At 42.5% G+C, this 24,397-nt stretch overlaps 1 protein-coding gene across 2 annotated transcripts; it reads right to left on the bottom strand.

Moving 5' to 3' along the window:
• Window positions 1-1,029: 1,029 nt before the first annotated feature.
• RANGAP1 (Ran GTPase activating protein 1) lies at window positions 1,030-22,654 on the bottom strand. 2 transcript variants are annotated; one of them, XM_021552746.4, is made up of 16 exons: window positions 22,582-22,654; window positions 19,683-19,816; window positions 18,378-18,505; window positions 17,400-17,459; window positions 16,561-16,740; window positions 15,591-15,725; window positions 14,242-14,400; window positions 13,958-14,071; window positions 12,381-12,480; window positions 11,583-11,667; window positions 11,049-11,193; window positions 10,456-10,569; window positions 10,063-10,165; window positions 8,329-8,417; window positions 6,405-6,526; window positions 1,030-2,145 (listed from the first exon to the last, which is right to left on the bottom strand). In XM_021552746.4, exons 2-16 carry the CDS (start codon window positions 19,792-19,794, stop codon window positions 2,076-2,078), a joined length of 1,716 nt encoding a protein of 571 aa, XP_021408421.2. In that variant the 5' UTR covers window positions 19,795-19,816; window positions 22,582-22,654; the 3' UTR covers window positions 1,030-2,075. The 2 variants fall into 2 exon arrangements, with proteins under 2 accessions (XP_021408421.2, XP_085425916.1); XM_085569790.1 differs by lacking the exon at window positions 6,405-6,526.
• Window positions 22,655-24,397: the final 1,743 nt, after the last annotated feature.

The following is a 24,397-nucleotide window of genomic DNA, read 5'->3' as shown; positions in this document are numbered from 1 at the left end:
CTTCCATTTTCCTCACCTGTTTGTGAGCTTTGAACCCAAAAACACAGTACATTGTAAAAGTTGTAGATTTGCAAAATCACTGAGGGAGGACTCCATACAAAGCCATTGTGCTGAAAGAGCAAGGCACAGACACATTTTGACAAGCCAAGTGTTCTGTTTGCTAGGTAGGCCATGTCATTTCGCATATTTACCAAGGGCTAGTAGATATAAGCTAATAAGCCTCAAATTCTGAAGAAAAGCAAGTCTGACCACACCAACCTGGAATATGGCCAAAGCCCTAAATGTCATGTTGCTCTCATGAGTCTGTAACCATCTGACCTTTATGAATGCAGGGGCAGTACAACCTTAGTAAGTCCATGGAGCTCTGCCTAACAAATCTGGCCTTTGATTACATTTATTTTCTCACAACCACTGCAAAATTCAAGAACTACTCCATGCAAGTTGATAAGAGATGGAGAAAAAAATCAGGATTTAAATGGTCAGAGCATCAAGTCACAGCTTTCCAGAGGGAAATCCAGCAAGATATTGGCTGGCCAAATCTTGGCTGTGCATGAGATCACACCAGAAAGACTTGTGATGGAGTTTTTAGTTCAACCATTCTTAAGGAAAGCTCAGTTTCCTGTGAATTCCAGCCTGGTTTTTTTAGCCAATGAGATAAAGTGCTTAAATTTACTTCATCCTGGGAATATGGGACATTAACAAGTTTAGTATTCACTTCACACTACTTACAGCTGAGTAGAAGCCTGCTGCTAATAATGTTTTCCTATTTAGACTCCGCTAGGAATTTGAAGATGCCTGGAGGGAAACCTGCTCCTCTGCCACGTTCCTGTTTTGGACAGGAGTAGGAGACCATCAAGAAAAGATATGGGGTGCTGCAGAAACAAGTTTTGACTTGTTAGCTTTGCTCCCTCTCTCTTTACTGGTGCCTCTCTCCTCACACAAACCAGGCTCCATTCCAGTCCCATTTTGTGTTCCACTGCAAACTCTGCAACCACATAAAGCTGCAAAACAGGCTTCCAAATCCCAGTGTAGGTTTTATAAATGATGATAAGGCTGTGGAGTTAATTTTTATTTACATAACATTTCAGGCAACCAACGTAAACATTTGTAAGTTGTATGAAGGAATGTCATGGTGGTTCCAAGGCACGTATGGGCATATGGACAATCCTCCAGACAGATTTAGGGGCACCTGCTGCTACTTGTTCAGAGAAAAGCACAACCTTCTCTCTCCATATTTTCACACGTGCTTGGCTCTCAAGCATGTGAACAGAGTACACAGGCCCAGTGTTTTGTTAAAGGGAAGAGAAAGGGACACGTTCCACTGGGATTTCATGGATTATAATTATTTCCAAACCAAGACTATTTAATTAGGGTGAGAAGGAAAAGAGCAGGAAGAATAAACAACACAAGCAATATAAAAAAAAAAAAAATTACAATAAAATATGTTCACTCCCTTAAGCAATGGCCACCAAGATCAGCCACACTACACAAATATTCCAAGACACAGCAGAAGGGGAAGAGTATATTAAAATAAACATTGGCCACACACCGCTTTTGACAACAGACTTGAAAGAAGAACTAGGGGATCACACCTCACCCCTCTGAGCCATGAGCAGCAACCCCTTGGCCCAGAGAAGCAGGGCAGTAGCAGCAGCAGAGCCTCCCTCTGGCACAGTGCTAAATGCTATAAGGCAGGAATCAAAGTCCAATAAAACAAAATGCCCAACTGGGTAGATCCAGATGAGAGCTCTTCTGGGCCCTGTGTTAGTCTTGGCACCCTTGCCAATGCAACAAAAATGGAGAACTCTTAAAATCATGCTGAGCTCACAGCAGTTTAGACTTAATTTAGCGTAAGCATCTGCCCTACAGACCAGGGAATCACCAAGAGAAGCAGGAGGACAATTCAACTGGATTTGTTCAAGTTTATGAAAGCAGAAGGAATGACAGATTTCCTACAGGGGAAAAAGAGAAAAGGACAGCATGTCTGTATGGGCTCTGGGATCCTCTCCCACTCTGTGGCTCCGAGTTCTCTGCTGATGACAATCCTACGGGGAAGGAAGGGCACATCTCGTCTCCTACAGCTGGTGGAGGGTCTGTAAGAGCATGTGGCGAGCAAAGGAACAGGAGTCAAGAGCACGGTTGGGCCTGTGGAAAGAAGGGAGAGAAAGATTTAAAATACTGAATTTAAGAATGGCTTTGTGTCTGCCTTCGACTAAGCAAATAAACACAATTTTCAATGCATTGGATGTGTATGCCCCAAAACCTACAGATTTTGCCCTCAGTTATCTTTTCCAATACAATTCCATCACTGCTGCCCAGATCACTGCTTCCCATTCAGAGCCTGCTGTGGAAAACTCTCTCTCCTTAGAGTCCAAGTCAGGAAGACATTGGCCTAGAATAAGAACATTTATTTCAATAACTATAAACAATCTGCTACTGACTTTTATCTCTGCAGCCCAGTGTCTCATTCTGGGTAGAATGATGGAGGTGGAAATGCCCTTCCCTCTCTTTCAGTAATGGATTTTTCCCACCAAGTTTCATTGTCTAGAGCCCCAAAACACAGGAGATGATCCTATGAGCACTCCAATCTTTTCTCACCAAGTCATCTGCTATCTATAATCAGATGGTCACTTTGGTCTCAAGATTTTAAAAGTCTTTAAAAGAAGCAGCATAACCTCCTGTTACTCTTCCCTGAGGTCAAGTAACAGCTGACTGGCTTTGCTGGGCTGATGCCCATTAGGTTTTGCCTTTTTTTCTTTTATATGTTCTCTGCACACATGCATTCGTCACACATGTATTTGCACCTCTATAATCTATTGTATAAATGACCAGCTTTCCCAGTACTTTTCCATGGCCTCTCCTTAAGCAGAAATCCAAAAATTTCAGAGCACCAAGCCCCAGGAGATACAAGACTCCATACTATCTTGGTTCTTCCTGGGAACCAAGGCTGATAACAACTCTTCAAGATACATTTTCATGGACAAAGTACAACTAGTGCTAAGGGGAGGCTCCAGAGAAGGGGCTTGACCCAGGGGGGAATTGCATCACCACTTGTCCTCATCATTGGTGTTTCTTATCAATTATACTAGTTTTCTAAAACCTATAAAATGTATTTATATACATGCAGAAATATACATGTATATTTCTGTTTCTGCAGGCTAATTGTTGGTTCAGCATCACAAACTTTTACCAGTCTCAATCCATCCATTAGGGAACTTCCTCCAAAGGATTTTAATCCAGTATTTTCCACTGTTCTGAGAACAGAAATCATTAATTTTACCTCTCTCCCACCTCACCGCAGCAAAATAACCTTTAACAATTAATATCTGTGAAGCTTACTCAATCTGGGGAAAAGGGTGAGCTGAAATAGAGTGGAATATCTAGGAAGCATATGACCAGTTGCTGTAGAGGTTGTTTGGTACTTCACTCCATGGCTGCTGCCGTTTAATAGAAGCACATCCTGGAGGAGACCTAACTATTTTATTCCCCCCAAGAGCCATTCAATGCCTCATACACAGTGTCACAGAATTACAGCTTGGAGTTTATTTTCAAAGTGGCTGGGAGACATATTTCAGCCCTCATCTTTGGAAGACCCAGCCCTGTTTGCAATGAGGGAGCTGGTTCTATCCAGGCAGCTGCCCATTTCTGGAAATAGAGAACCTGGACCACCAATATTGATCACAGACAAGATCCCTCAGCCCCCTCTCCTGACACTAAGTTTCCTGTAAGAATAAAATTCTTCTTATTTGCTGTTGAGTAACCTGCCTGCCACTCTATGCTATAGACTGTTGGAAGAGACCAGTAATGTGATGCAATTCAACAGTAAAGAGCAGCATAAAAAAAACTCAAAAAAAATCCACCAAACACAAACTCCATCACCTCCAGCAAGTCTCAAGTGGGCAGGCAGACATCCACATCCTCTAAGTATTTCCACCTAAAAATTTACGGAAAAGTGCATGTGGATTCACAGCACCCTCTTGCGTCCAAAAAAGGCTTGACAGCAAGCAGAGTTGGATGCTGTTTACAGTCTGCATCCATACTGCTGTAATTACTATTGAACAGAGAACACTGCCTACAACAACAAATTGTCACAAAAGGAAGGAGCTAAGTGCCTATTCCAGAAGCCTTCTTGCAGTGAAAGACAGCAGAGCTCCGGCCTAGGCAGCTACAAGAACTTTACAGCTCTAAAAGCCCAGAAGAGTTAACCACAAACCAAAGTGAGAAAAAAAAAAAAAACCCACAAAAATTAATATTATTTTTCTGCAAGTGAAGGAATCATAGGTTTGACAGAGTGGAATTAGATTTGTTGCAGAAACAGGCCAGATGAGTTCTGAGTATTACTAGGTTAACCAGATATAGGTTCAACTTTAGGATTGCAATTTTACACTGACTGAATCCCAAGAAGAGACAAGGGATAGAGGTTAGTTGAGAAGCTGTGTGTTTGTTTTGGCTGGGATAATTTTCTTCACGGGTTGGGCTGTGTTTTGGATCTATGCTGGAAGCAGTGCTGCTGACAAAGGAATGTTTCAGTTACTGCTGAGCAGGGCTCACACAGCATCAAGGCATTTTGTTTCTCACCCCACCCCAGCAGCTAGTAAGCCAGGGGTGCACAAGAAGCCAGAGGAAACACAGCCAGGACAGCTGAGCCCAGCTGTCCCAGGGATATTCCACAGCACACAGCATCATGCTTATCAGATAAAGCAGAAGGAAGGAGCTAGCTATGATGGAGCCTGCCTGGAGATAGTGGGAGTGATAATTTATTGTTTTGCATTGCTTAAAGATGCAGCTTTTACTTTACCTATTAATTTGTCTTCGTGTCAATCCCCAAGTTTGCTTACTTTCAGTCTTCTCCATCTTTTCCCCATCCCACTGGCTTGAGAGTAAATGGCTGTGTGGGGCTTTGTTAGCAGCTGGGGTGAAACCACAAAAGGCTGTTTGAACTGGATTGTGGGGTTCTTGAACTGTTTACATTTACCCAGACAGGTTTAAGAGCTGTTGTCCTTGTTCCCTTAAGGGAAAAAATTGTAAGAAAGGCCTGTGTTCATATAACAAAGAGATTGCTTGTATCTAGTGTGGACTGCATTAGGCAAGACAAAAGTTTCCCTATAAAAATCACAGCTTGCAACAAGTTTGTAAAGCAGAAAACTTCAGCCTTTCATAGCACACTGGTGGAAGCTTGGCATTACCACTGATACATATGAGAGGAAGAGAGGAAGATCTGCCTTCCACCAGGGAGGCTCTCAGCTCTCACTCAGCTTCTACAGAACCTATGAACAGTCTCATACTTCCACCAAGAGACCCTCCCCTCTTGTTCATGTAGTGAAATGCTGGCCCTGGCTTTAATAGAGTTTGTGTTGATGAATTCATGAACACCAAAATTTTACTCTTTATTTTGTCACATACAGCATCAACTACAGCTTAAAAACATTTATTGGGAAAGTCTACATGTACAGGAAGAGGGAAGACAATTGTCTTTCCTGAACAAAATTTGTTAGGACACTTAGAATTAAGAGGCTTCTCTGGGCATTGCTACCTGACATAATTAGGACAGTCAAATGCCCTGAACCAAAGTCTCTCCTGTATCCTCAGCTTCCAGCAACTTAAATTCCATTTTGAGGGCTGGGGCTTGATCAATAAGCAAGAACAAGGCAGCAGTGTAGGAAACAGCAGAAATTCAGTGATATGGCTGGATAACTTCACATGGCAAGTCCTGGCATTTCTTGCTTAAACCTATAATGATCTTGCTTAAACCTATAATAAGTTGGAGGTATATTTGTTCACTTGGTAAAGCACTTGGTCACTAGCCTCTAATTGCCTTAATCTGATCAACACAACGACAGGAGGCAGCAGGCAAAGTGTTCCACAAGAAGGGCCTCCAGTTAGTATATGCACATGTGTAAACAAGATACTTTACTTTCCAAAACTCACCTTAGCAAGCATGGTTGGTGTTTATGGACATCTGCTAGTTTTCATCTGCTAGTGCTCAGTGTCACACAGCATGACAACTCAGAGAGCTCTGCTGACCCTCTTAAGTCTGAAGGATGACTTGGAGGGCATAGTTAGACCCAGTGTACCCACAGTTCATTCATACAATGGCCAAAAGCCCAGCAAGTTTCCTTAAGCTCAAAACAGCTCTTTTGTGAAAGGTATTAGCAGTCTCTCCTTCAGAGCCACTTGCTTGTAAAGCCAACTTCCCACTTTTCCCTCTTTAGTTTTTTTTTTTTCAATTCTGAACCTCACATACTGCAGTAAACAAGATAAAATAGAGGCCCATTAAGCTACTAATTCTCAGTTTCAGAACAGACATGTAGTGGGCTTTCACAAAAGCTTACATGCAGCTATTAACCCTCAAACAGTTGCACCAGCTCCCAAAGAGAAGATGGCATGGCAAATACAATACTCACTTTGTAACAAAAGCTGAGAGAACTGGGGCCAGGGATTTAGGGAAGTAATCCTGCTGGACTATATGGTTCAAGGTCATAAGAATACCATAGAGGCTTGGTACAGTTTTGATCTTCTCTTCACTCTGACAAACGGACAAGAAATCAGACATCAGAGAACTGGGATTTGATTTAACCCACTGTAATTCACAGCCAAGGAATTCTCTGCAGAATGAAGTGCTCCCACATACTGCAGGATAGAAAGCTGGTCACTAGATTAAGTACAAGACAAAGGTAGCAAATTCCATCGTCTCCCAGCACCTGAAACAATGTATCAAGAACGTTCTAATACTTATCAACTGACAATAGTACTAATTGGGAAAGGGAAGTAGTGAACCTGCAAGTGAAACAGAGCCTCTGAGAAGATTTGGCTGTGTCCAAGTGTTCTCCTGAGGAATTTCACCAGACTTCAGTCCATAAAGAATTCAGTTGCCTTCATAATTTTTCTGTTATTCTGTAGCTCATTTTTATACCACCTCCAGCTCTTTGACAGGCTCCTTCCAGAACCTGATGCAGTGTTCCCAGAACTGGTCTCACAGTTATGTATAAGCTAAAGCCAAAACATCCCCTTGCTTACATGATGCAGAAATTATTTCTTACTCCCAATGTGATGCTACCCTATGTGTCCCAACTCTTACATGGTTTTCATGTATCTTTCTACTGGCATTTCAACAAAATTCATCATTCTGCAGACAGGACCCAGACCTGTGTTCCTGCTGTATGACCTTGGAGTTCACAGTATTAAGAATATCTGTTGCTCACATGCTTCTAGCTACATAGGACTGAAAATGGAGTTCTTACCCACATGTAGGGAACTAGGGATTAATTAAGCACATCACAGATTTGAATCAGCAGGTTGATTCTCCAGGGCTTTATCACCACTTCCTGTCCTGAAAGAATTCTTCAGGAGCACAGGTTGGTGCTTTGTGCCTCATGTATATTGCTATTTTCCACATGGGCAAGAGGTAGGTGGCAGTCCTCAAAACAGGCATTCTGCAGAACCAAATACCACCTTGGGTTCCATTGACTTTCTGGGAAGTGGGAAGCTCACTCAGTGATGGTCCAGTATGCAGTGAATATAGAAAGCGGCTGAAGTGATTTTTAGGAAATTAAGTCATATGCACACATGTCAACGAGGGTCTGAACACCAAGCTGGAGACTACCAGAAGGACATTCACAAACCTGTTTAATAGCAGGCTGCTCTAACAGATTATGGCTTTTCTGTAGTTTAGAATTGTCTTAGTCCAAGCTTATATTCTCAGCTTCCAGGTCTTGAGGCAGTGAGAAACACTAACTTTTGTAGTACAAGCAGGCAAAGGTGTTTAAGGCTTTGCAGAGATAATCTCTCCACAGCCACCTCACTGAAAATAAAGCTACTAACTCTGTGAAAATCACAGGCTTCCTACTGACCCTCCATCTTCTCACAGTAAGTTTATTCCTTGCAACTAATTACTTAACACTAGCATTTGGCAAAGAGTCTCCAAAGCATGATGTTGAATGCCACTGATCTGACATGAGTAGATAATACTAATGTTTGAGATATGCTCTCAAAAATGCCCTAAAGGACCCCAATAACTAATAACATTGACATGGCTTTTATAGTCCAGCAGCAGCATTACTGCCCTACCTGAGCCTTCCTACCTTAAGGGAACGACTGAGAATGCAGAACACATTAAGCAGGAGACTTACAAAAGGCACACATCCTTCATCCTAATGCAACCTTGCAATTTGCAGTTTCTGCTGGACCCAAAGATTTCCATTGTCCCCGGGCATCAGGCATGCACAGGCATCCACCTGCTTCCATGGCAACATAATTACCCAAATTCCTGCCAGTCTGGCCTTCAACAGCCTAAACAGGCCATGAATTAACTCTTTGCTGCTTCCTCACCTTAAGTAGTCCCATGTGGGCCAAGAGGCTTGAGATGAATGCATCTGAATTAAATGTGGCAGAACTGAAGGCTTTTTTCATCAAGGCATCTAAAAAGAGATAAGCACATTAAATTTAATCAACAGAGAATAAAGACATTTATGGATTTTAAGATGAAAATGGATCATACAGAAACTCAGCTGTTAAATTGGTTTTGTGATACAGTATCTTTTAAGATTTCATTTGTCTCTGTAGCTATAAGCTCTGAAACATTAAGACAGGTAAAACCCCTTAAGTAAAAAGGAGAAAAAACAAAATTTAAAACATCCAGCAAAACACACAAAGCCCACATGATAATTCCCACACCCCCAAGCTTCAGATGCAATGCACCCCAGTCCTATGCACCACCAGATGCTCTGCTCAGTGCTTTTGAGTATGCATGCTATGTGGTTGCGTACAAACATGAGCAGATAAAGTAAAGCTCATCAAGATGTAGAGCCTTGACTTCTTAAAGGCCAGCAACAATTCACCTTTCATTTGAAACCACAAAGAATAAGAGAAAACAATGCCAACGTTTGTTCAGTTGTTTTCTGGGCACCCTCAGGACTAATACTATGCCACAAACAATGGGCAAACCAATGCTTTAACCTCTCATGTGTACAAGGTGGCAAGGCAACCCATTTTTGACCTCTGACAATTCTGTTTTCTTAGAACGGGCAGAATTCTCTAGAGTGGCTGTAGAACAGTGCCAGACATTAACCAGGGCCCTCACTGTCAGCTGATGACTGCTTTTATGGAAGGAAAGTAATTGCCAGGTTCTATCTTTCCTGAAGAAGCAGGAATAAAGATAAATATGTAAACAAACACACTTGGGACATCTATAATACCCTTTGTTCCATTTTTTACTGGAGACAATTCATAACAGGCATGAGACAAGGTGCTCTAGCTCAGTGAAGTGCCAAGTGACTATTTTTTCACTGATTCAACCCATAACCAACTGCAGAGAGCTATTGTGTTACTGTTTGTAAAAGATTCACATGTCTATGAATTCCAAACCACTTGAAGTGGTCTTCACAATAATTGATCAAATTCTTTTGCACAGTAATGATGGGTAGCTCACATGTGGGAGAATTGAACTGCTGGGGGATTTGAAAAATGAGAGGCAGTGGTCAGATGCCCAGGATTGTTTGGAAATCACTATTTCCAAGCAAAATCATGAAGGGATATACTAGTAGTCCACACACTAATCAGACCTAACCCAAACTACTATTCCAATATAGTGTGAGAAATGGTCCCTTCTTGGAACACTGGTTTCTGTGTCTTGCCCCATGCTGGAAATCTCCGTTTCTTGAAGAAATTAAAGATAAGAGACATCAACTAGGAGGTCTCTGTTTACAATCTCATAACACTACACTAGGGAGGCTACTTCCTGCAAAACGCTTTTTAAATAAACAGCCTTGGAAAGGTAACTGACCTTAAAACACAGAATTAGTGGCTGTGGACAGCCCAGCATCCAGGAGATGCAGTAAGGGTATCATCAGGAAACTACAACAGTGACAGGCTTTGGCAGCACAAAATATGCCAAGTTCAGAATGAACCTTCCACTCTACACAACAGCAGGGCACAGCTTGACTCTGTTACCTGCCAGGGGCAAAAAGGCCCAATGGCCTGGCTCACAGGGGCCTTGTCCACCTTGCAAAGCTGTCTATGGCACTAAACCAGGTCACACCACAATGTGAAGAAAAGACCAATCACCTGTTGTTTCATGCACTGCTGTTTTCACTGGGGCCTCATCTTTGAAGACTGAGGATATTCTTAGGAGGGTTGCAACTACTTTCTCTACATCAGATGTATCTGTCTGAAAGGGAAAAAAATAGAGATCAGTTAACTGCTAGACAGCTATGAAAAGAATTACAGTCTTCAGCTGACTGACATCAGCTTTGCCTTAGCCATATCACAAGGCACAAGCAACATAAAAAATTATTTTATGTAGAAGCTCTGATACCAGTTTAAGCATTAGCTGCATCATCTGATTCCATAAGGTTCTTTGGGATCACTGAAGATGCAAATCTAGATCAAGTTATCAGCTCTGGCAATTAAACAATTTTGAGAGGAAAATCATGCCCAGATAAGCTCCAGCTCACCTACCTGCTGAGCTATCAGCACAGAGCACTTTGGTCCTAGTCGCAGCAGTTTCTCTGGTGATGGGAAAGCAAGGAAGGTGGCAACATCCACAGGAGGAGATGGCACAGGAGTTGAAGCCTGAAACAGGTGGAATCCATCTCAAGTTTATTCTTGGAAGTAAATAAATTGGTTCAGCAAAAGCAAATGGGACAGGTCAGGGCACAGCTATACCAGGCCAGAATCTGTTCTCTTTGAAAACAGCCTGAAGCTGACCTAAGCCCAGAGCTGAAGTGGTCAGGATATGCTAGCACAAGGGCATGGCACTGCATTGTCCCCACCACTTTCTGAACATGGAAGACTTTTGCTACCCATGTGTTGCTACAACAACTACTCAGCCTTTCCCTCCATGCATGTGTACAACATGCCCACTTCAACAAAACACATTTTTCAACTAATCCATTTTATTTCCTGAATGTTATCTCCCTGGTAAAATAGTGCCAGCCCTTGCAGAAATGTGACTGCCTCTCAGCCCTTCAAGTTCAGACTCCACAATCTCATTTCCTCCTTTACTCTTCTCCAGCCGATGAAACCAAAAATCCAGCTGGCAGTAAGCTTACCTGTGAATCAATTATCTTCTTAGCAGTCAGTAACTCCTGTTCTTCTGTTCCTCTCTCCTTCAGCTGTTGCTGTTCCTCCTCCTCTTCCTCCTCCTCATCATCATCTTCCTCTTCCTCATCATCATCCTCTTCCCCTTCATCATCACTAAAGTCAGAATGTTACATATTCCATTAATTACACACCTGGAATTCCTGTACACTGGAACTCAAACCTTGTCAAGAACAAAAGAGCAGCCTCTCCTCAAAGTCCTACTGCAAGAAGCACATCTCACCTACAACACACTAAGAGGACACTCAGACATCACTCACCCAGAGAACAGCAAGGAAAGATCAACAAACACAATCAATTACTTATGCTGAGGTGAGCCCATCAGTGAAAACAAGACAAGTTTAATACATATTCTTGGCTGTGCTCCACACTCAGATCAACATCCACCAGCAGTGAGAGAGTTATTTTAAAATGAAATAGGCCAATGAAAATGTTGATGAAAATTGTCAGAAAATTTCTGATTTAAACTCTGGTAGCATGCCTACCTCAAAGACCCCAGCACTGATGCCATATTGAAGCTTTCAAGGATCTCATGGAGCTGCTCACACACCTCTTCTCCCAGACAGTTACCTAGATTGACAGAGGAAAGTGGACTTGACAGATGAACACAAGTTTGTTCTTGAGGACTTACCTGTATATTCTTGTCCATCTCTTGTTTCTGAAATGAAAAAGTTACATGCCATTTCTGCACAAGGCCTCTGAGACAGCAACACAAACTGCACTTATCAGACAGAATCAAACACTTGTTAAACAAATTTCAGCAGCATTACACAATGGTTGGAGATAAAAATCCCCTAACACTTCAGGAGTTTGAGAGACTTCCTATTATTTCTCTAGATATCTCTTGTTCTTAGTGATTCTAAAACAAGGGCACAACACAGCATCAGTGAAATCCATTGACCCAAGGTATGAACAGCAAAAGCCAACATACCCACACTCTTCTGCAGAGCTGCACATAAATGTTTTTGTTTTGTATGAAGTATCTGAGATAGCACTGATGAATAATTAGAGTTTTATTGAAAAGAGGTATAGCTATCAGCTTAATCTTTGCACCTTAGCAGGTGCACTAAAAAATGCTTACCAATTAACTGAGTTCATAGTTTAAGAAAACTTTCAGGATCTAACCACTTCCCATCCCAAGGTCATGCAAGTTCAGCTACTGAGTACTGTTTTTTATATGCTGACAATTCCAATAATAGAGTATATGGTTCCATTAACATTCTTCCTAGTGGTTTCTCATTGGAATCAAACTATACATATTTTGATCTAGCAAACCTACATACCATTGAGATCCAACTTCTCCAACTCTGTCTTATCTTCGATAGCTTCAGCAACAGTCAGAGCAGCATCTCGCTTGATCTCACAGAAAGACAAATTCAGTTCCTAAAAATGCAGAAGGACATTTTGTCTGCAGAACTCCTATTAAGATCTATTGTATCCATAAATTTCATGTCCTCACAAGTGTCCTGGAAAGACTAATTTGAAGAGGCTACCAGCAAAAAAAAAAACAAACAAATCCATCAAAAATAAAGTCCAACATACTGCTACCTTATATACTTGAAAGGGGAGTTTTGAAACATACTGGTAGTTATGAGTAGCATTATTAAAGGTGGCAATTTTAAAATACCTACAAATCACTGCTCACTTGAAAGGTAGCAGACATTTCAGTCCTTAGCAGTCAACTGACTGGAGATCTTCACTTATCAAGGGTCTCATGAGCACTCAAACTCACACACACTCCAGTAAGTCTAACAGAAAAAGGGCAGTTACTGTACTAAACAGATAGCACATTTCCTTTGACAACTCAGTTTCAAGTTAAGGCCTTCAAAAAAAAAGCCATGAGTGGTACTACTTCTGACAGATCCAGACAACAGAGAAACCGTGTGGACTAGTAAGAGTCAACTAATTCAACAGCCAGACACCATCCCCCACTATACCACATTATGCTCAATCAATCCCTTCCTGAGAAGGGATTGAATATTAACAGGAGAAGGGAAGCAGACCTTGAACAGAATGAATCAGCTGTAATTGCTCCATGCTACCTTCCTGTAACCATTTCTACTCTGGGAAAAATGATTAAACTTCTGTCTGTTCATATCAATACCCCATTACTTAAGTTTGCTTGGGCGATTCAGACAAGTTTCAGTACAACCAGCAGAAACCCAAGCAAGGCATCACATACCACAAAGAACCTACTCTTTCTATAGGTTCATACACACAAATAGGTATTAGGTTAATTCCCGTCTTTGATTGGAAGATTAGCAATCATATGCTCAGTATCTATCTCAGGGTAGTTATGACTCATGGCAGGTGTTTCTAAAGATCCTAGGTTCGCTTACATTATTAATTTGACTTCAGTCTATCCAGAATGTTGTCAGATTCAAGTCCTGCAAACACTGATGTAGCAGGCTGTGGTATCACCAAAAAACTAAAAATACTTGGACCCTTGCCTGATGCTCTAACAAAGAAAAAGGATCAACTGTATGAGCTATGAAATGCTGAAAAGACAAGCTGCTCATGAAGCCCTCTTTATGTCACGCCCCACTCTTGAAGCTCTGGGAAGTTGCAGGTACTTCCATTATCAGTTTTTTGAGTAGCACTTACTGAGTTGAGCCAACAGCTGCAAAAACATCAAGCAAAGACTAACCAGATCACTGGTACACCTCCACATAGCACAGCCCTCACTGGATGGTGGAGTGCCATTGACCTATATCACTGCTTGCTGCTTCTCCAGTGTGAGCACAGAGCCTGCACCAAATCTTATCTTAAAGTAATCAGCAGTAGTAGGAGAAAGAACAGAACAACATGAAATTGAAAACTTGGCATTTTTAAAAAGAGCTGAACAGCAAGCAGACAATACCTTTAATTTATGAAGCCCTTCTTTAACAGCATCAGCAATAGCAACAGCACCCTTGGAACGGACCAGGCAGTCCCCAAAGTTGATCACTTCAATCTGACGAAGTGCCTTCAGAGTCTGCAGAGAAAGACAGAGATTTGAAAGTGGACATGCAAGTAAGTGAACATTCTGTTACTTCTGGAATGCCATCTTTCCTATTGCAACATGACATGGTTCTACCAACCCTAAGGTGCTAATGCCAACCAGACTTGAGACAAAACCGAAAACAACTGCTTAAAACAACTCACCTCTGCCATTGCCACAGCTCCTTTCTCTGTGAAGGTGTTGTCATTCAAGTTTATAACCTTAAGTAGTGGGTTGATAGCAAAGGCCTGTGCTAGTGCCGTTATGCCAGGATGGTTAATTCCATTCTGTGGCATATGGACCTCTTCCAGAGTCCCAATGATCTGGGAAAGGATGTTGACAAAAAAAGCTTTTAGAAAGCATTCAGTTTCAATTCAACATCAGCTTCAATTCAACGTCAGCTCCCCTCTTAGGAATTGCTTAAAATTGTTTTGAGTTTCAAAACTCCATTGGTTCTTCTAGAGTGAATTATTTACCAACAATTCTGTCACAAATCTAAGTGAAATCACAGATGCATGGCAAATATCAGGTAAGTACAAAACCTTGATTCAAAGAGACAAGTATCATAGTCTTATATGCCTGCTCTAAATAACTTAAGAGTTCTTCGCCTGTGGCTCAAGAACACTGAAGTACACTACACAACATCGCTTGAATTTTCTAATGAAAATCTACTCTTAGCACTGACCACAGAAACAAGCATGTAAGAAACTCAGTACAAATATTGTTTATGGACTAAACAGCATGTCACATAACACAGTAATTAACTCCATTTTGGTAGTGCCATTCAAATTTGATTCTCCACAAATCACACTGTCATACAAATCTAGTATTTAAGAAGTCTTATTTTTGACATCATTACTGATTAATCCAAATGACATCTAGGCAGTTCTTTACAAAAAAAGTCAACCTGTAACCTGCAATATCATTCTCCATATGCATTGTAATTCAGAAGTCATTTCCAGCAACAATTGAAGTACCAAGAGGGAATTAGGTGGCCCCAATCACAGTGAATTGTCTTCTTCCCATAAAAGTGCAAGTGGCCAGTGACAGCTAGAGAAAGCCAGGCAACACTTCAAGCTCTGACTAGATGATCCTAGCAAAAAAAAAAAAACTGGGCTGCTTTTGCCAGATGACTGAGCAAAGCAGGATTCAAGAGAAAAAGCTGGGATACCCACCCCAGTGCCAGTCAACAACCACTAGCATAGAGAGAGGAAAAGGAATAGGACTATTAAATTACTCAGGAGATGACTATTTCTCCCTCAGGTAACTACATTTACATAGTGACTAACTATGTGTTTGGAAATTTAGGTCACTAAAACACTCAGTAACCAAGTCTAACTCCACTTGTTGAAGACTCCAGTTTCAGCAGCAAGAAACATCATGACTTTAGTGAACAGACCACCAGCTCTTGGCTCCAAGCTGAGGCAAACTCTCCATGCATCATCTTTAACACTAGCACTGAATCATACCTTGCTCCAATTTGCTGTCAAAGCAGCTCTGGTTTGGTACTCACCCCAAAGGCTTCAGCCAGGGCAGTGGCACCATCATTCTCCAGGCGATTTCTGCCAGCCACAAATATTTTTAAAGCAAGAGGCTTGCCCTGGGCACTTGATTTCCTGTGACACTCTTTCAGAGCAGATGCCAATATCTAAAGATAAAACAAGCAGCTTATACTCTCCCAGCATATCACTCTACAGGAATCCTAATGTGTTTTGTAGATCCACTTCTTGAGAAATACTTTGGGCATTACTGACAGGTACCTGTTGTTACAACAGGGTATACAATAAAACTGGCTCTACCTGCAACACTTGCACAATGGTCTCAGGCAAGAATTGATAATTTTGCAACACTAAAACACACTGAGCCATCAAGAACATTTTGCTTCTCTTCAGGTAAGCTTATATGGGTAGGAAGTTGACCATGAGCTACCAGTACACCCTTAAAGCAAAAGAATTCTACTAGGCTGCTCTGGGAAAAAGCACTCATACAAGGTCAGATCCTTCTCTACTTATCCCTGTGAAATACATCCAGGCACAGTGTCCAGGCTCCCACATGGATTTACTGGGGCATGTGCAGCAAAGGGTGCCAAGGACAATTGAAGAACTGGAGAATTTTACTCACAAGGATAATAATGACCCCTGAGATTATTAAGGCTGGAGAAGAAAAGGCTCTGGGGGAGATATTATCCATGTGTAAAAAATAGCCAGAATGACAAGGAGAGAAGGTGGTATAAAGAAGGCAGAGAGTCAGACACAACTGCACACAAAATGCAAAGAAAACACCATTTTAACACAAATTCCCATTTTTTACTGTGAAGGCTGTTCAACACTGGGATAGACTATTCACAGAACTTGTGAAGTCTCCAAAGCCTGATGAGACCAAGCTTGAAGAACCCGGTGTACTTCTAGTTGTCTTAAGCAGGGGAGTCGGCAATCACCAAAGATTGCTTCCAACTTCATTCCCAAAGAGGAGACAACCCTTACCTTCCCACCACCAATGCCCATGCCACAGTTATTGAGCTTGAGTTCCTGCAGAGTGTAGCATGCAGGGCTCTTCAGCAGAGCCTCAAAGCCACGCACACCATCTGGCCCAAAGGCATTGTCACTCAGGTCCAACTCCACCAGCTGAGCACCAGCAGCGATGAGTGCATCCCCCAAAGAGATCTGTAAGGAAACAGATGGCAGTGGGAGGGAGGGAATGGATTAACTTTTAGTGACAGCATCACTGCAGTGGCTAGGTATGAGTGATGCTGCAAAAAAAAATTTCCACTTTGAAGACATTCTGCAAAGCTGCATGGGGAAATAAAACTTTACTGCTAAATCCAGAGAGGAAGTTGCACAAATTAAGCTAAAGATAACCATAAAGCAATCACCAAGACATTATCCTATCCCTTTAGGTCAAATATTTTTCAAAGTGAATTTCTTGCTCCACACTGCTGAAAGAAATACTGTTTTCATCAATGCCGAGTTTATGTTCTGGCTTCACAGGACTCAAGAAGATGAGGAGCTCTGTAATGGTCTTAGAAGACATATCTATATGATTTATTTAGAAAGTTTAGATTTCATTTTATCTGCTGGGTCATGAAGATAGTTTTTCCCAGTGAAAAGCTCCTTCACCAGCATGGACTCACATTTAACCTTTGACTCCTCTCCATCTCATACAGGAAGAGCAGAAGAGGACCACTCACCTATTCTGAGACATTTAGTGCTAACAGCACAGAGAAGGATCAGCTCTGTACCAAAATACAAACTCCCACAAAAAGCATGACAGGTAAGAAAAGAAGTTATATTAGTCAGAAGTCTCAGATCTAGTTTTTACTTACCAAAGCAGGAGGGATCTCAGACCTGAGCCTGCCTGTGAACATGTCACTCCAATGACACCTCTAAAATAAGAAGCATACAGATAAAACCCACTAAAATATTTAGGTCAACTCAGCTGTAATAAACATTTACACATACAAGATTCTTTACATCACTGGAGACAGCTTAATGCTATCTCCCTTCCCTTGGGTTGTCATTTGATTGTACTAAAGAGCTACAAGAATCAGTGTTACAATCACTTCACTTGCAAGGACAAAGTAACTGAAATTTACACTATAAACATTATACAAAAATTCTTGTTTGTGTTCAAGCTGGAATTATTTTCTGTTGAGAAAATCGCCATTGAAAAAACCATCAGGAAACAGAAGAATACATTAGCAATGCAGATTTTACTAAGGTATGAAGTGTGACAACCTGAACTTACTTGAAAAGCCACACTTGGGTGATTAATGCGTATCAATCAATACCACTCTCCTTCAAGAGACAGTGTAGTGCCTGAAGTAGCCCAGCATCCCCCTAACATTAGGCTAGAGCAATAGTAGAAAAACATAGCTTGAGCAAAGATGAACCTCCTGTTACATTTCCTTAATTATTTCCTCCCTACTGAGATGTTCTCTGAAGATTCACTCTCCAGAACATTCAACTCAGTTTTTCAGAGAACTTAATCTGAACTTAGTATTTTGTTGCCATGGCTTTGTTTACAGATGCTGGCTTCAGTAAAGGCTCTTCCTCACACAGCTTCCCAGCTTTAAGACTGGAAACCTTCTAAACAGGAAATTAGGAATGCAGAAAGTATTCCCATTATCTTAAAATGTCCAAGGTATGCTGTATTTTCCTAAGATTGCTCTTCCTCCTGGAAGAGCCACCAAGCAAGCTTCAGGGGTAACTCAAGGCAGGTTTCTTCAGGAAGAGTCTAGAGAGGCCTTCAGTATTTCCACATTATATCTTCCCCTTGATTACCCCACAGTTAAGAATCTCACCTTGAGCTCACTTTTCTTCTCCAAGGCTTTGGCAATAACCTTTGCTGCCTCCACACCCACTGTGTTGCCTTCCAGGCGCAAGGCTTCCAGGCCATCAAATTCATCAATTTGCTTGATCACTTCTTCAGCTGCAAGAAGCAGATAATCTAGTTGGTCTTTTAACCATTGACTTGGTTACCACAGTAACCCTGAGATCCAGTAAAAATTGTTCAACCTCTAGCAAAAACAGCTAGAACAACACCTGAAATAGCAATGGGAACAGAGCTGAAGTGTCAGGTCACCAGAAAGAACACACTCCATTCCCTACCCTGCCTTCATAATTCTATTGTTCTATTCTATAGTCATTCTCCTATTTGTAAAAGTAGATTTCTTTACTTCCCAAATAAAATTATTCTGCCATTCAGCACACGCTTTAAAAGCTAGAATGCAAGTCCCTGGAGTGGTGCAGAGACTAAGTTAAAAGCTGATGGGCATTAGTGTCACATCAACAGGAAGAAGTTCCCCCTGACTGACAAGTAATATCGGTTTAGCAAACATGTCAGGGTGGAACAATTTAGCTCTGCAGTAATCCTATGCAAGGCAAAGAAGCAAGTTGCAGTCTCTTCTTCCAATGGGCACTTGCTGTTGTTCCCAAGAGCTAAGGCCTTGCCCCATAGTTCAGTGCCTTTGAACTAATAAACCAATCTATAGAAAAGCTTCGCCTTTGGAATTAGCAAAAAAAAAAGCGCTATATAGCATATATGCTATATATATTATTTGCTCTATACTATAACAAATAACCTCTCTGAAAAACATGCTGTTTTTCTTGGTGTGGCAGAAATGTTGATCTAATACATACATTTTCTCCAGATATTTACATTAGCAGCCACTGTAAGACTTATTGTGAAACACACATACAGCAATAAGAACAGAAAGAAAGGGAATTACTGCAGCAGGCTAACCTATCATCCCATTCCTCTGCACACATTTTGTACCAAGAGCTGCGATATACTTGTTTATTACTCTTGTTAAAAGAAGCACTGACTTCTAATGTCCAGTAACTGTCAAAAGCACTTAGAGATAACACCAAGAATACAACTGCAAACCAGGCACCCAGACCCCAGTTACAGCACTGCCAAGGCACCAGGTCAAAGCAGGGTACCAGAAGGACAGGAAACATCCCTATCAGAAGCACTTGTAGCTGACAGACCCCTGTATGGCAGATATGTTATGACAACTTGTCCATGCGGGATTTGCAGAAAGTTTACCACAAGATTTTACAATTTCAGGAAGATGCTTCCAAAGCACAAGGGTATTTTCTCTTACCATCCTCAGCTGTGTTGAGTTTAAGGCTCTGGCCTTTGAAGCTCAACTGTCCACCACCCACTTTGGTTTTGGCAAGTGACTCTGCAAGCTTAGTGATGTCTTCTGATGCCATTTTCCCGCTTTTTCCAAAAGAACTGTCAATTAAAAGAAATGGTCATCATAAAAACTCTCTAACTACAATACATAATCAATTCAAATAACCGTATTTATTTGAACATTAATGTGGTTTTTGTTAGTCAGATATCTAATTGAGTTTTTAATGTCATAACTACTTTTCCCCAGAGCTCAATTAAGACAGCTAAGCTAGCTTAATACTCCAAAGCCAGTCAGTCAGATGGTGCTGATTCTTCCAACACTGACAATATACTTCATAAATAAACAGTAGGTAAAACTATGGATTAAGGCCACATTAAGACATTACTCTTTGTGCAAGATTAACAATTACAATGCAATATCCCTCTTGTTTCAAGTTCCATCCTTTAATTATATGTGTTGCATGCTTCCCATGCTCTCCAAAGCAAGCTAGAATGAACAGTTGCTTTTCCTTTTCAGTGATATTCCCAGAAGTGCCCTTGTCAGCACAGTTCCAGAACCATCGAGTTGCTGAAAACACTGTGTGCTGCATACAAAACTCTCTCAGCTTCCTGGGTGCTCTCTCCTTTCAGATGTTCCACACAAATTCATCACACGTTAAACAGGATGATCTTACACTTAAAATAAATTAATGAGCATCTAGCCTTGAGGCACAAATTTGAAGCTAGCCATGTCTGGTAGCATCTGCATAGCATTATTTAATGAATATTAATCACTGGCTGAAGGAACTGCCCTCCATCCATTGAGCACAATAACTAGAGTACATTTCTTATCCCACTGTCTCTGCTGAGATAAAAGGCTACACACAACTAATGCTTAGAAACCCCACACTTAGACTTTAGATGTCAGAAGGGATGAAGTTCCATTCCTGCAACAGAAAACTGGTTCCCTTCCATTCCTGTCTGATTAGAAGTGACCCCACACTCTTGTAGCTGCTTGAGGTCAATAGTGCTGGTTTTAAAATATCCTCTATAGGAAAACTGTATATTTTCCTCTGCACACTTTCCTCCTGATACCCATCTGTGAAACCTCCAGCTTCCCCAGAGTATGACTTCTTTTCAGGGGTCTTTAATTTTAATATCACTTTTGGAAACAGGGGGTGAAAATCTCCAAGGCTGAACAACATAATTTTTCTAGGATGACTATCCTCTCAAGTAGGTGCTGCCAGTAGAAAGAAACTGATGCCTACTGTGGCTACCTGAACAGAGGCTAGACAGAGTTAAAGCAATAAAGTAGGTGTTTATTAAAAGGCCTTCAAAAGATAAACCTTGGGCAGTACAGCAGACCAGCCATGACTCCACCCAAGATGGACACCTGATCATGAGGTTTCATATTTTATAAGTTTTGGTCTATTTCCATGTTGGGGTTAATTGTCCAATTACAGCTTCAGGTTATGAAGTCCCATCCTCCCAGATGGCTTTCCTCAATTTGCTGTTGTTCACACTTTTTGGGCATGAAGCTGCAACAGTGTCCTTGGTTCTCAGGCTGGAAAAGGATTGTTTTGTCTACCTGCCCTGTGAAGAGAACTTGCTAACACTTTATATGAAGTTCAGAGTTACACACTAAGGCAGTACAGAACCTGAAAAACATGAAAGCTAAAACTTCAGGCATCAAACCCACATAGCTTATTCCAGTCCTACTAGACACCCAGATACCAAACTTATGGACACGCCCAGCCTCTGCCAATCCAACACTGAGAAGAAAGAGGACATCCTCCAAACCATGAAGGCTTTACCAGATAGGAACATAAGTTACTATCTGCAGAAGTCAGCCTGTCCACCTAGTTTAAGAGTAAAGTTAACAACTTTACTCTTAAAAATCATTTCTAATCTATTATGATCATCTTTCTTACAGATGTTCACATCCTCCTGGCTTCTCTTTCCCTTGAATCACCTTTGTTGTTCTTCACCTTACACATAGACTACCTTCTAATCTCAACATACACATCCTGAAGCATGTTTTATAGCACGTCACCCACACCCACCTGTCAACCTACCAGAGGTCTCGTTACTGTTAATTCTTACGCTGAAAAAGCTTTTGGGAAGGAAGGAAAGAAGGAAAGAAGGAAAGAAGGAAAGAAGGAAAGAAGGAAAGAAGGAAAGAAGGAAAGAAGGAAAGAAGGAAAGAAGGAAAGAAGGAAAGAAGGAAAGAAGGAAAGAAGGAAAGAAGGAAAGAAGGAAAGAAGGAAAGAAGGAAAGAAGGAAAGAAGGAAAGAAGGAAAGAAGGAAAGAAGGAAAGAAGGAAAGAAGGAAAGAAGGAAAGAAGGAAAGAAGGAAGAGGTAGTCCGTTTGGCAAACACAACCAAGATCTGGAAACGCCTAAAGACAGGTTTCCTTTTCACTTAAGGGATGTATGAAACTTTACGTTCCCCTATGATCGAAAAAGTTAGTTCAGACGCATACTTTAGTTACAACACTTCATCTACCCCAACAACCAACGCACCAGCTACGTGCTGCTCGCCCAGCCACGGGGCACCGGGCAGCGCGGGGCGACAGCCCGAGTGCCCGCCCGGCCGGCCGCTGACAGCCCCCAGCGCCGCTCTTGCCCCGCGGGAGCCGCCGAGCGCAGGCCGCACGGCCCCGCCCCACGCGGCCGGAACGCCCCTTGCGCCCCGCGCGGGCAGCGGAGCGCGTGGGGGACCCGCCGCCGGACACGCGCGACGCGAGCGGGGGGCCCCGCCTGCGCGTGGGAGCGCCCCCCGCAGGCGGGGCCGAGGGGCGCGGCAGCCCGCGGGATCGCCCCCCCGCACGCACGGCCCCCTCCGCCGGCCGCTAACGGAGACGGCGGCTGCCGCCTCTGCCCTCACCTCCTCGGGGATTCCGCCACCGGGGAAGGCGCGGGAGCCTCACGCCGCTGCCGCCGCGCCGGGGCCGCTGGGTGAGGGGCGGGCGGGGGAGGCGGAGGATTTGAACGCCGGCAGTTCTGCTCCCCGCTCCGGGATTGGCCGCTGCGTCGCGACGTCACGGGGCGCGCTCCGCTGCCGCACTGCAGCCGGTGTCGCCAGGCTGCGGGGCGCGCGCGGCAGCGGCCGCGGGGCGCGCCGGGGGTTGTAGTCCCGTTCCTGCTCTGCGCTGCGCGGGGCTCTGTCCGCGCCGCGCTCACAACCCCCACTGGCGGAAGTGTCGCTGGAGAAGCGCCCGCAAGCCCGCAGGTGGGACACGAGGACTTTCTGATGTGAAGCCTCGCCTAGATAATGTCCCTGGGGTCTCCTGTTCGTACTCACGTGTTACTGTCAGACCGTTCTGCTAAGGAAGGCATTTCACAGAATCACGGAATCTGTTAGCTTGGAAAAGATCTCTGAGATCGTCGAGTGCAACCTATGATCAAACAACACCTGATCAACTAGACCATGGCACTAACTGCCACATCCAGTCTTAAACACTTCCAGGGACGGTGACAATACCACTTCTCCCCGGGCAGTTCATCCCAATACTCAAACACCCTTTCTGTGATAAAATTCTTCCTAATGGCCAACGTGAACCTCCACTGGTACAGCATATGGCTATGTCCTCTCATCTGTCGCTTTCACCCTGGAGTGCAAAGTCATTCCTGCTTCAGGATGGAAAAAAAGCCTTGGTTGGTGTTATAAATGAGAATTTATTCAGCCAGATTAAAAATAAAAATAATTTTATTAGCGGTCAAATTCTATCTAGCCAGCCACACGGAAAGAACAGAGCCGAGCCCGGGGTCGGCCCTGGGTGTGCAACAAGGAGTCAGCCTCAGCAGAGGTTTTCCCCTATGCCCACACACCTCCATCCTGGCCCGAGTGGTTTTTATAGGGAAAATTCCACCTGAGGCCAAGATTTGAGCAGTTAGTCTTTTCTTCTATTCAGAGTCTATAGGTTAATAAGATTTTCTTTTTTTGGTGATGAGGAGAAATAATTCAATGTCCAGAGTAGTTGAATTCGGAGTAGTTGAATTCTTGATGAGAGTTTACGGGAAGGCTGCATTCACATGGATCTGTCTAAGGATTTCCATGATATCCATCTCAGACGATCAGCACCGATGGTGATGATCAACACCTGGAGCCCAGATATGGCCCATCTCCTGGCCGAGCCACATCCTTTTACTTGTAAATCAGTTTCTAATATACATCCAGTCTCGCCTGTAAAGGGGGGGGGGGAACTAATACGACGGGCATGATTTAACAAATATCCAATATTACATATTTCATACAAGGAATGGCGCGAATTATATTTATTACACATAACATTCTGAAGAGCTAATAAAAATAAACATTGTCTTATCCATGGATAATAGCAATTTTTGGATCAAAACCAATACCTAAAAGTGTGCATTGCAATAAAACATTATGAAGAGCATTAGACAATGTTCTCCAATGTCATAAGCTACCCTATACAAGTCACAGCCTGTATTTCATAAATTATCTGTTTATTGTGTTGACAATGCTGTCAGAAGCCAATCCTACCCAGTATAATAAAGTCTTTCCTTTTCTGATCAATGCATTTTAAATATCAAGCAACTTTAGTACACTTCAGATGTTACCTTCTATCTGCCTTTGAATCTTGGCAGAGTACACAGTTGCAAAGCACAAGCTGACATTCTTGTGGGTCACTGTAAATAGAGAAGTGAGATGCTCAGGAGTAAACATGTCACTGATT

The sequence above is a fragment of the Lonchura striata genome, chromosome 1A (genome assembly GCF_050655825.1).
Source record: "Lonchura striata isolate lonStrDom1 chromosome 1A, ASM5065582v1, whole genome shotgun sequence".
Lineage (NCBI taxonomy): Eukaryota > Metazoa > Chordata > Aves > Passeriformes > Estrildidae > Lonchura > Lonchura striata.
The sequence above is the reverse complement of the archived record's forward strand: the minus strand, read 5'-3'. Positions and strand labels throughout refer to the sequence as shown.

Coding starts and splice junctions, on each gene's coding strand:
- RANGAP1 (XM_021552746.4), bottom strand. CDS start 19,794: ATGGCATCAGAAGACATCACTAAGCTTGCAGAGTCACTTGCCAAAACC. Junction 16,741..17,399: donor CTGAGATCCCTCCTGCTTTG/GTAAGTAAAAAC, acceptor GTTTCCTTACAG/ATCTCTTTGGGGGATGCACT. Junction 11,194..11,582: donor TCAGTGCTGGGGTCTTTGAG/GTAGGCATGCTA, acceptor TTCTGACTTTAG/TGATGATGAAGGGGAAGAGG.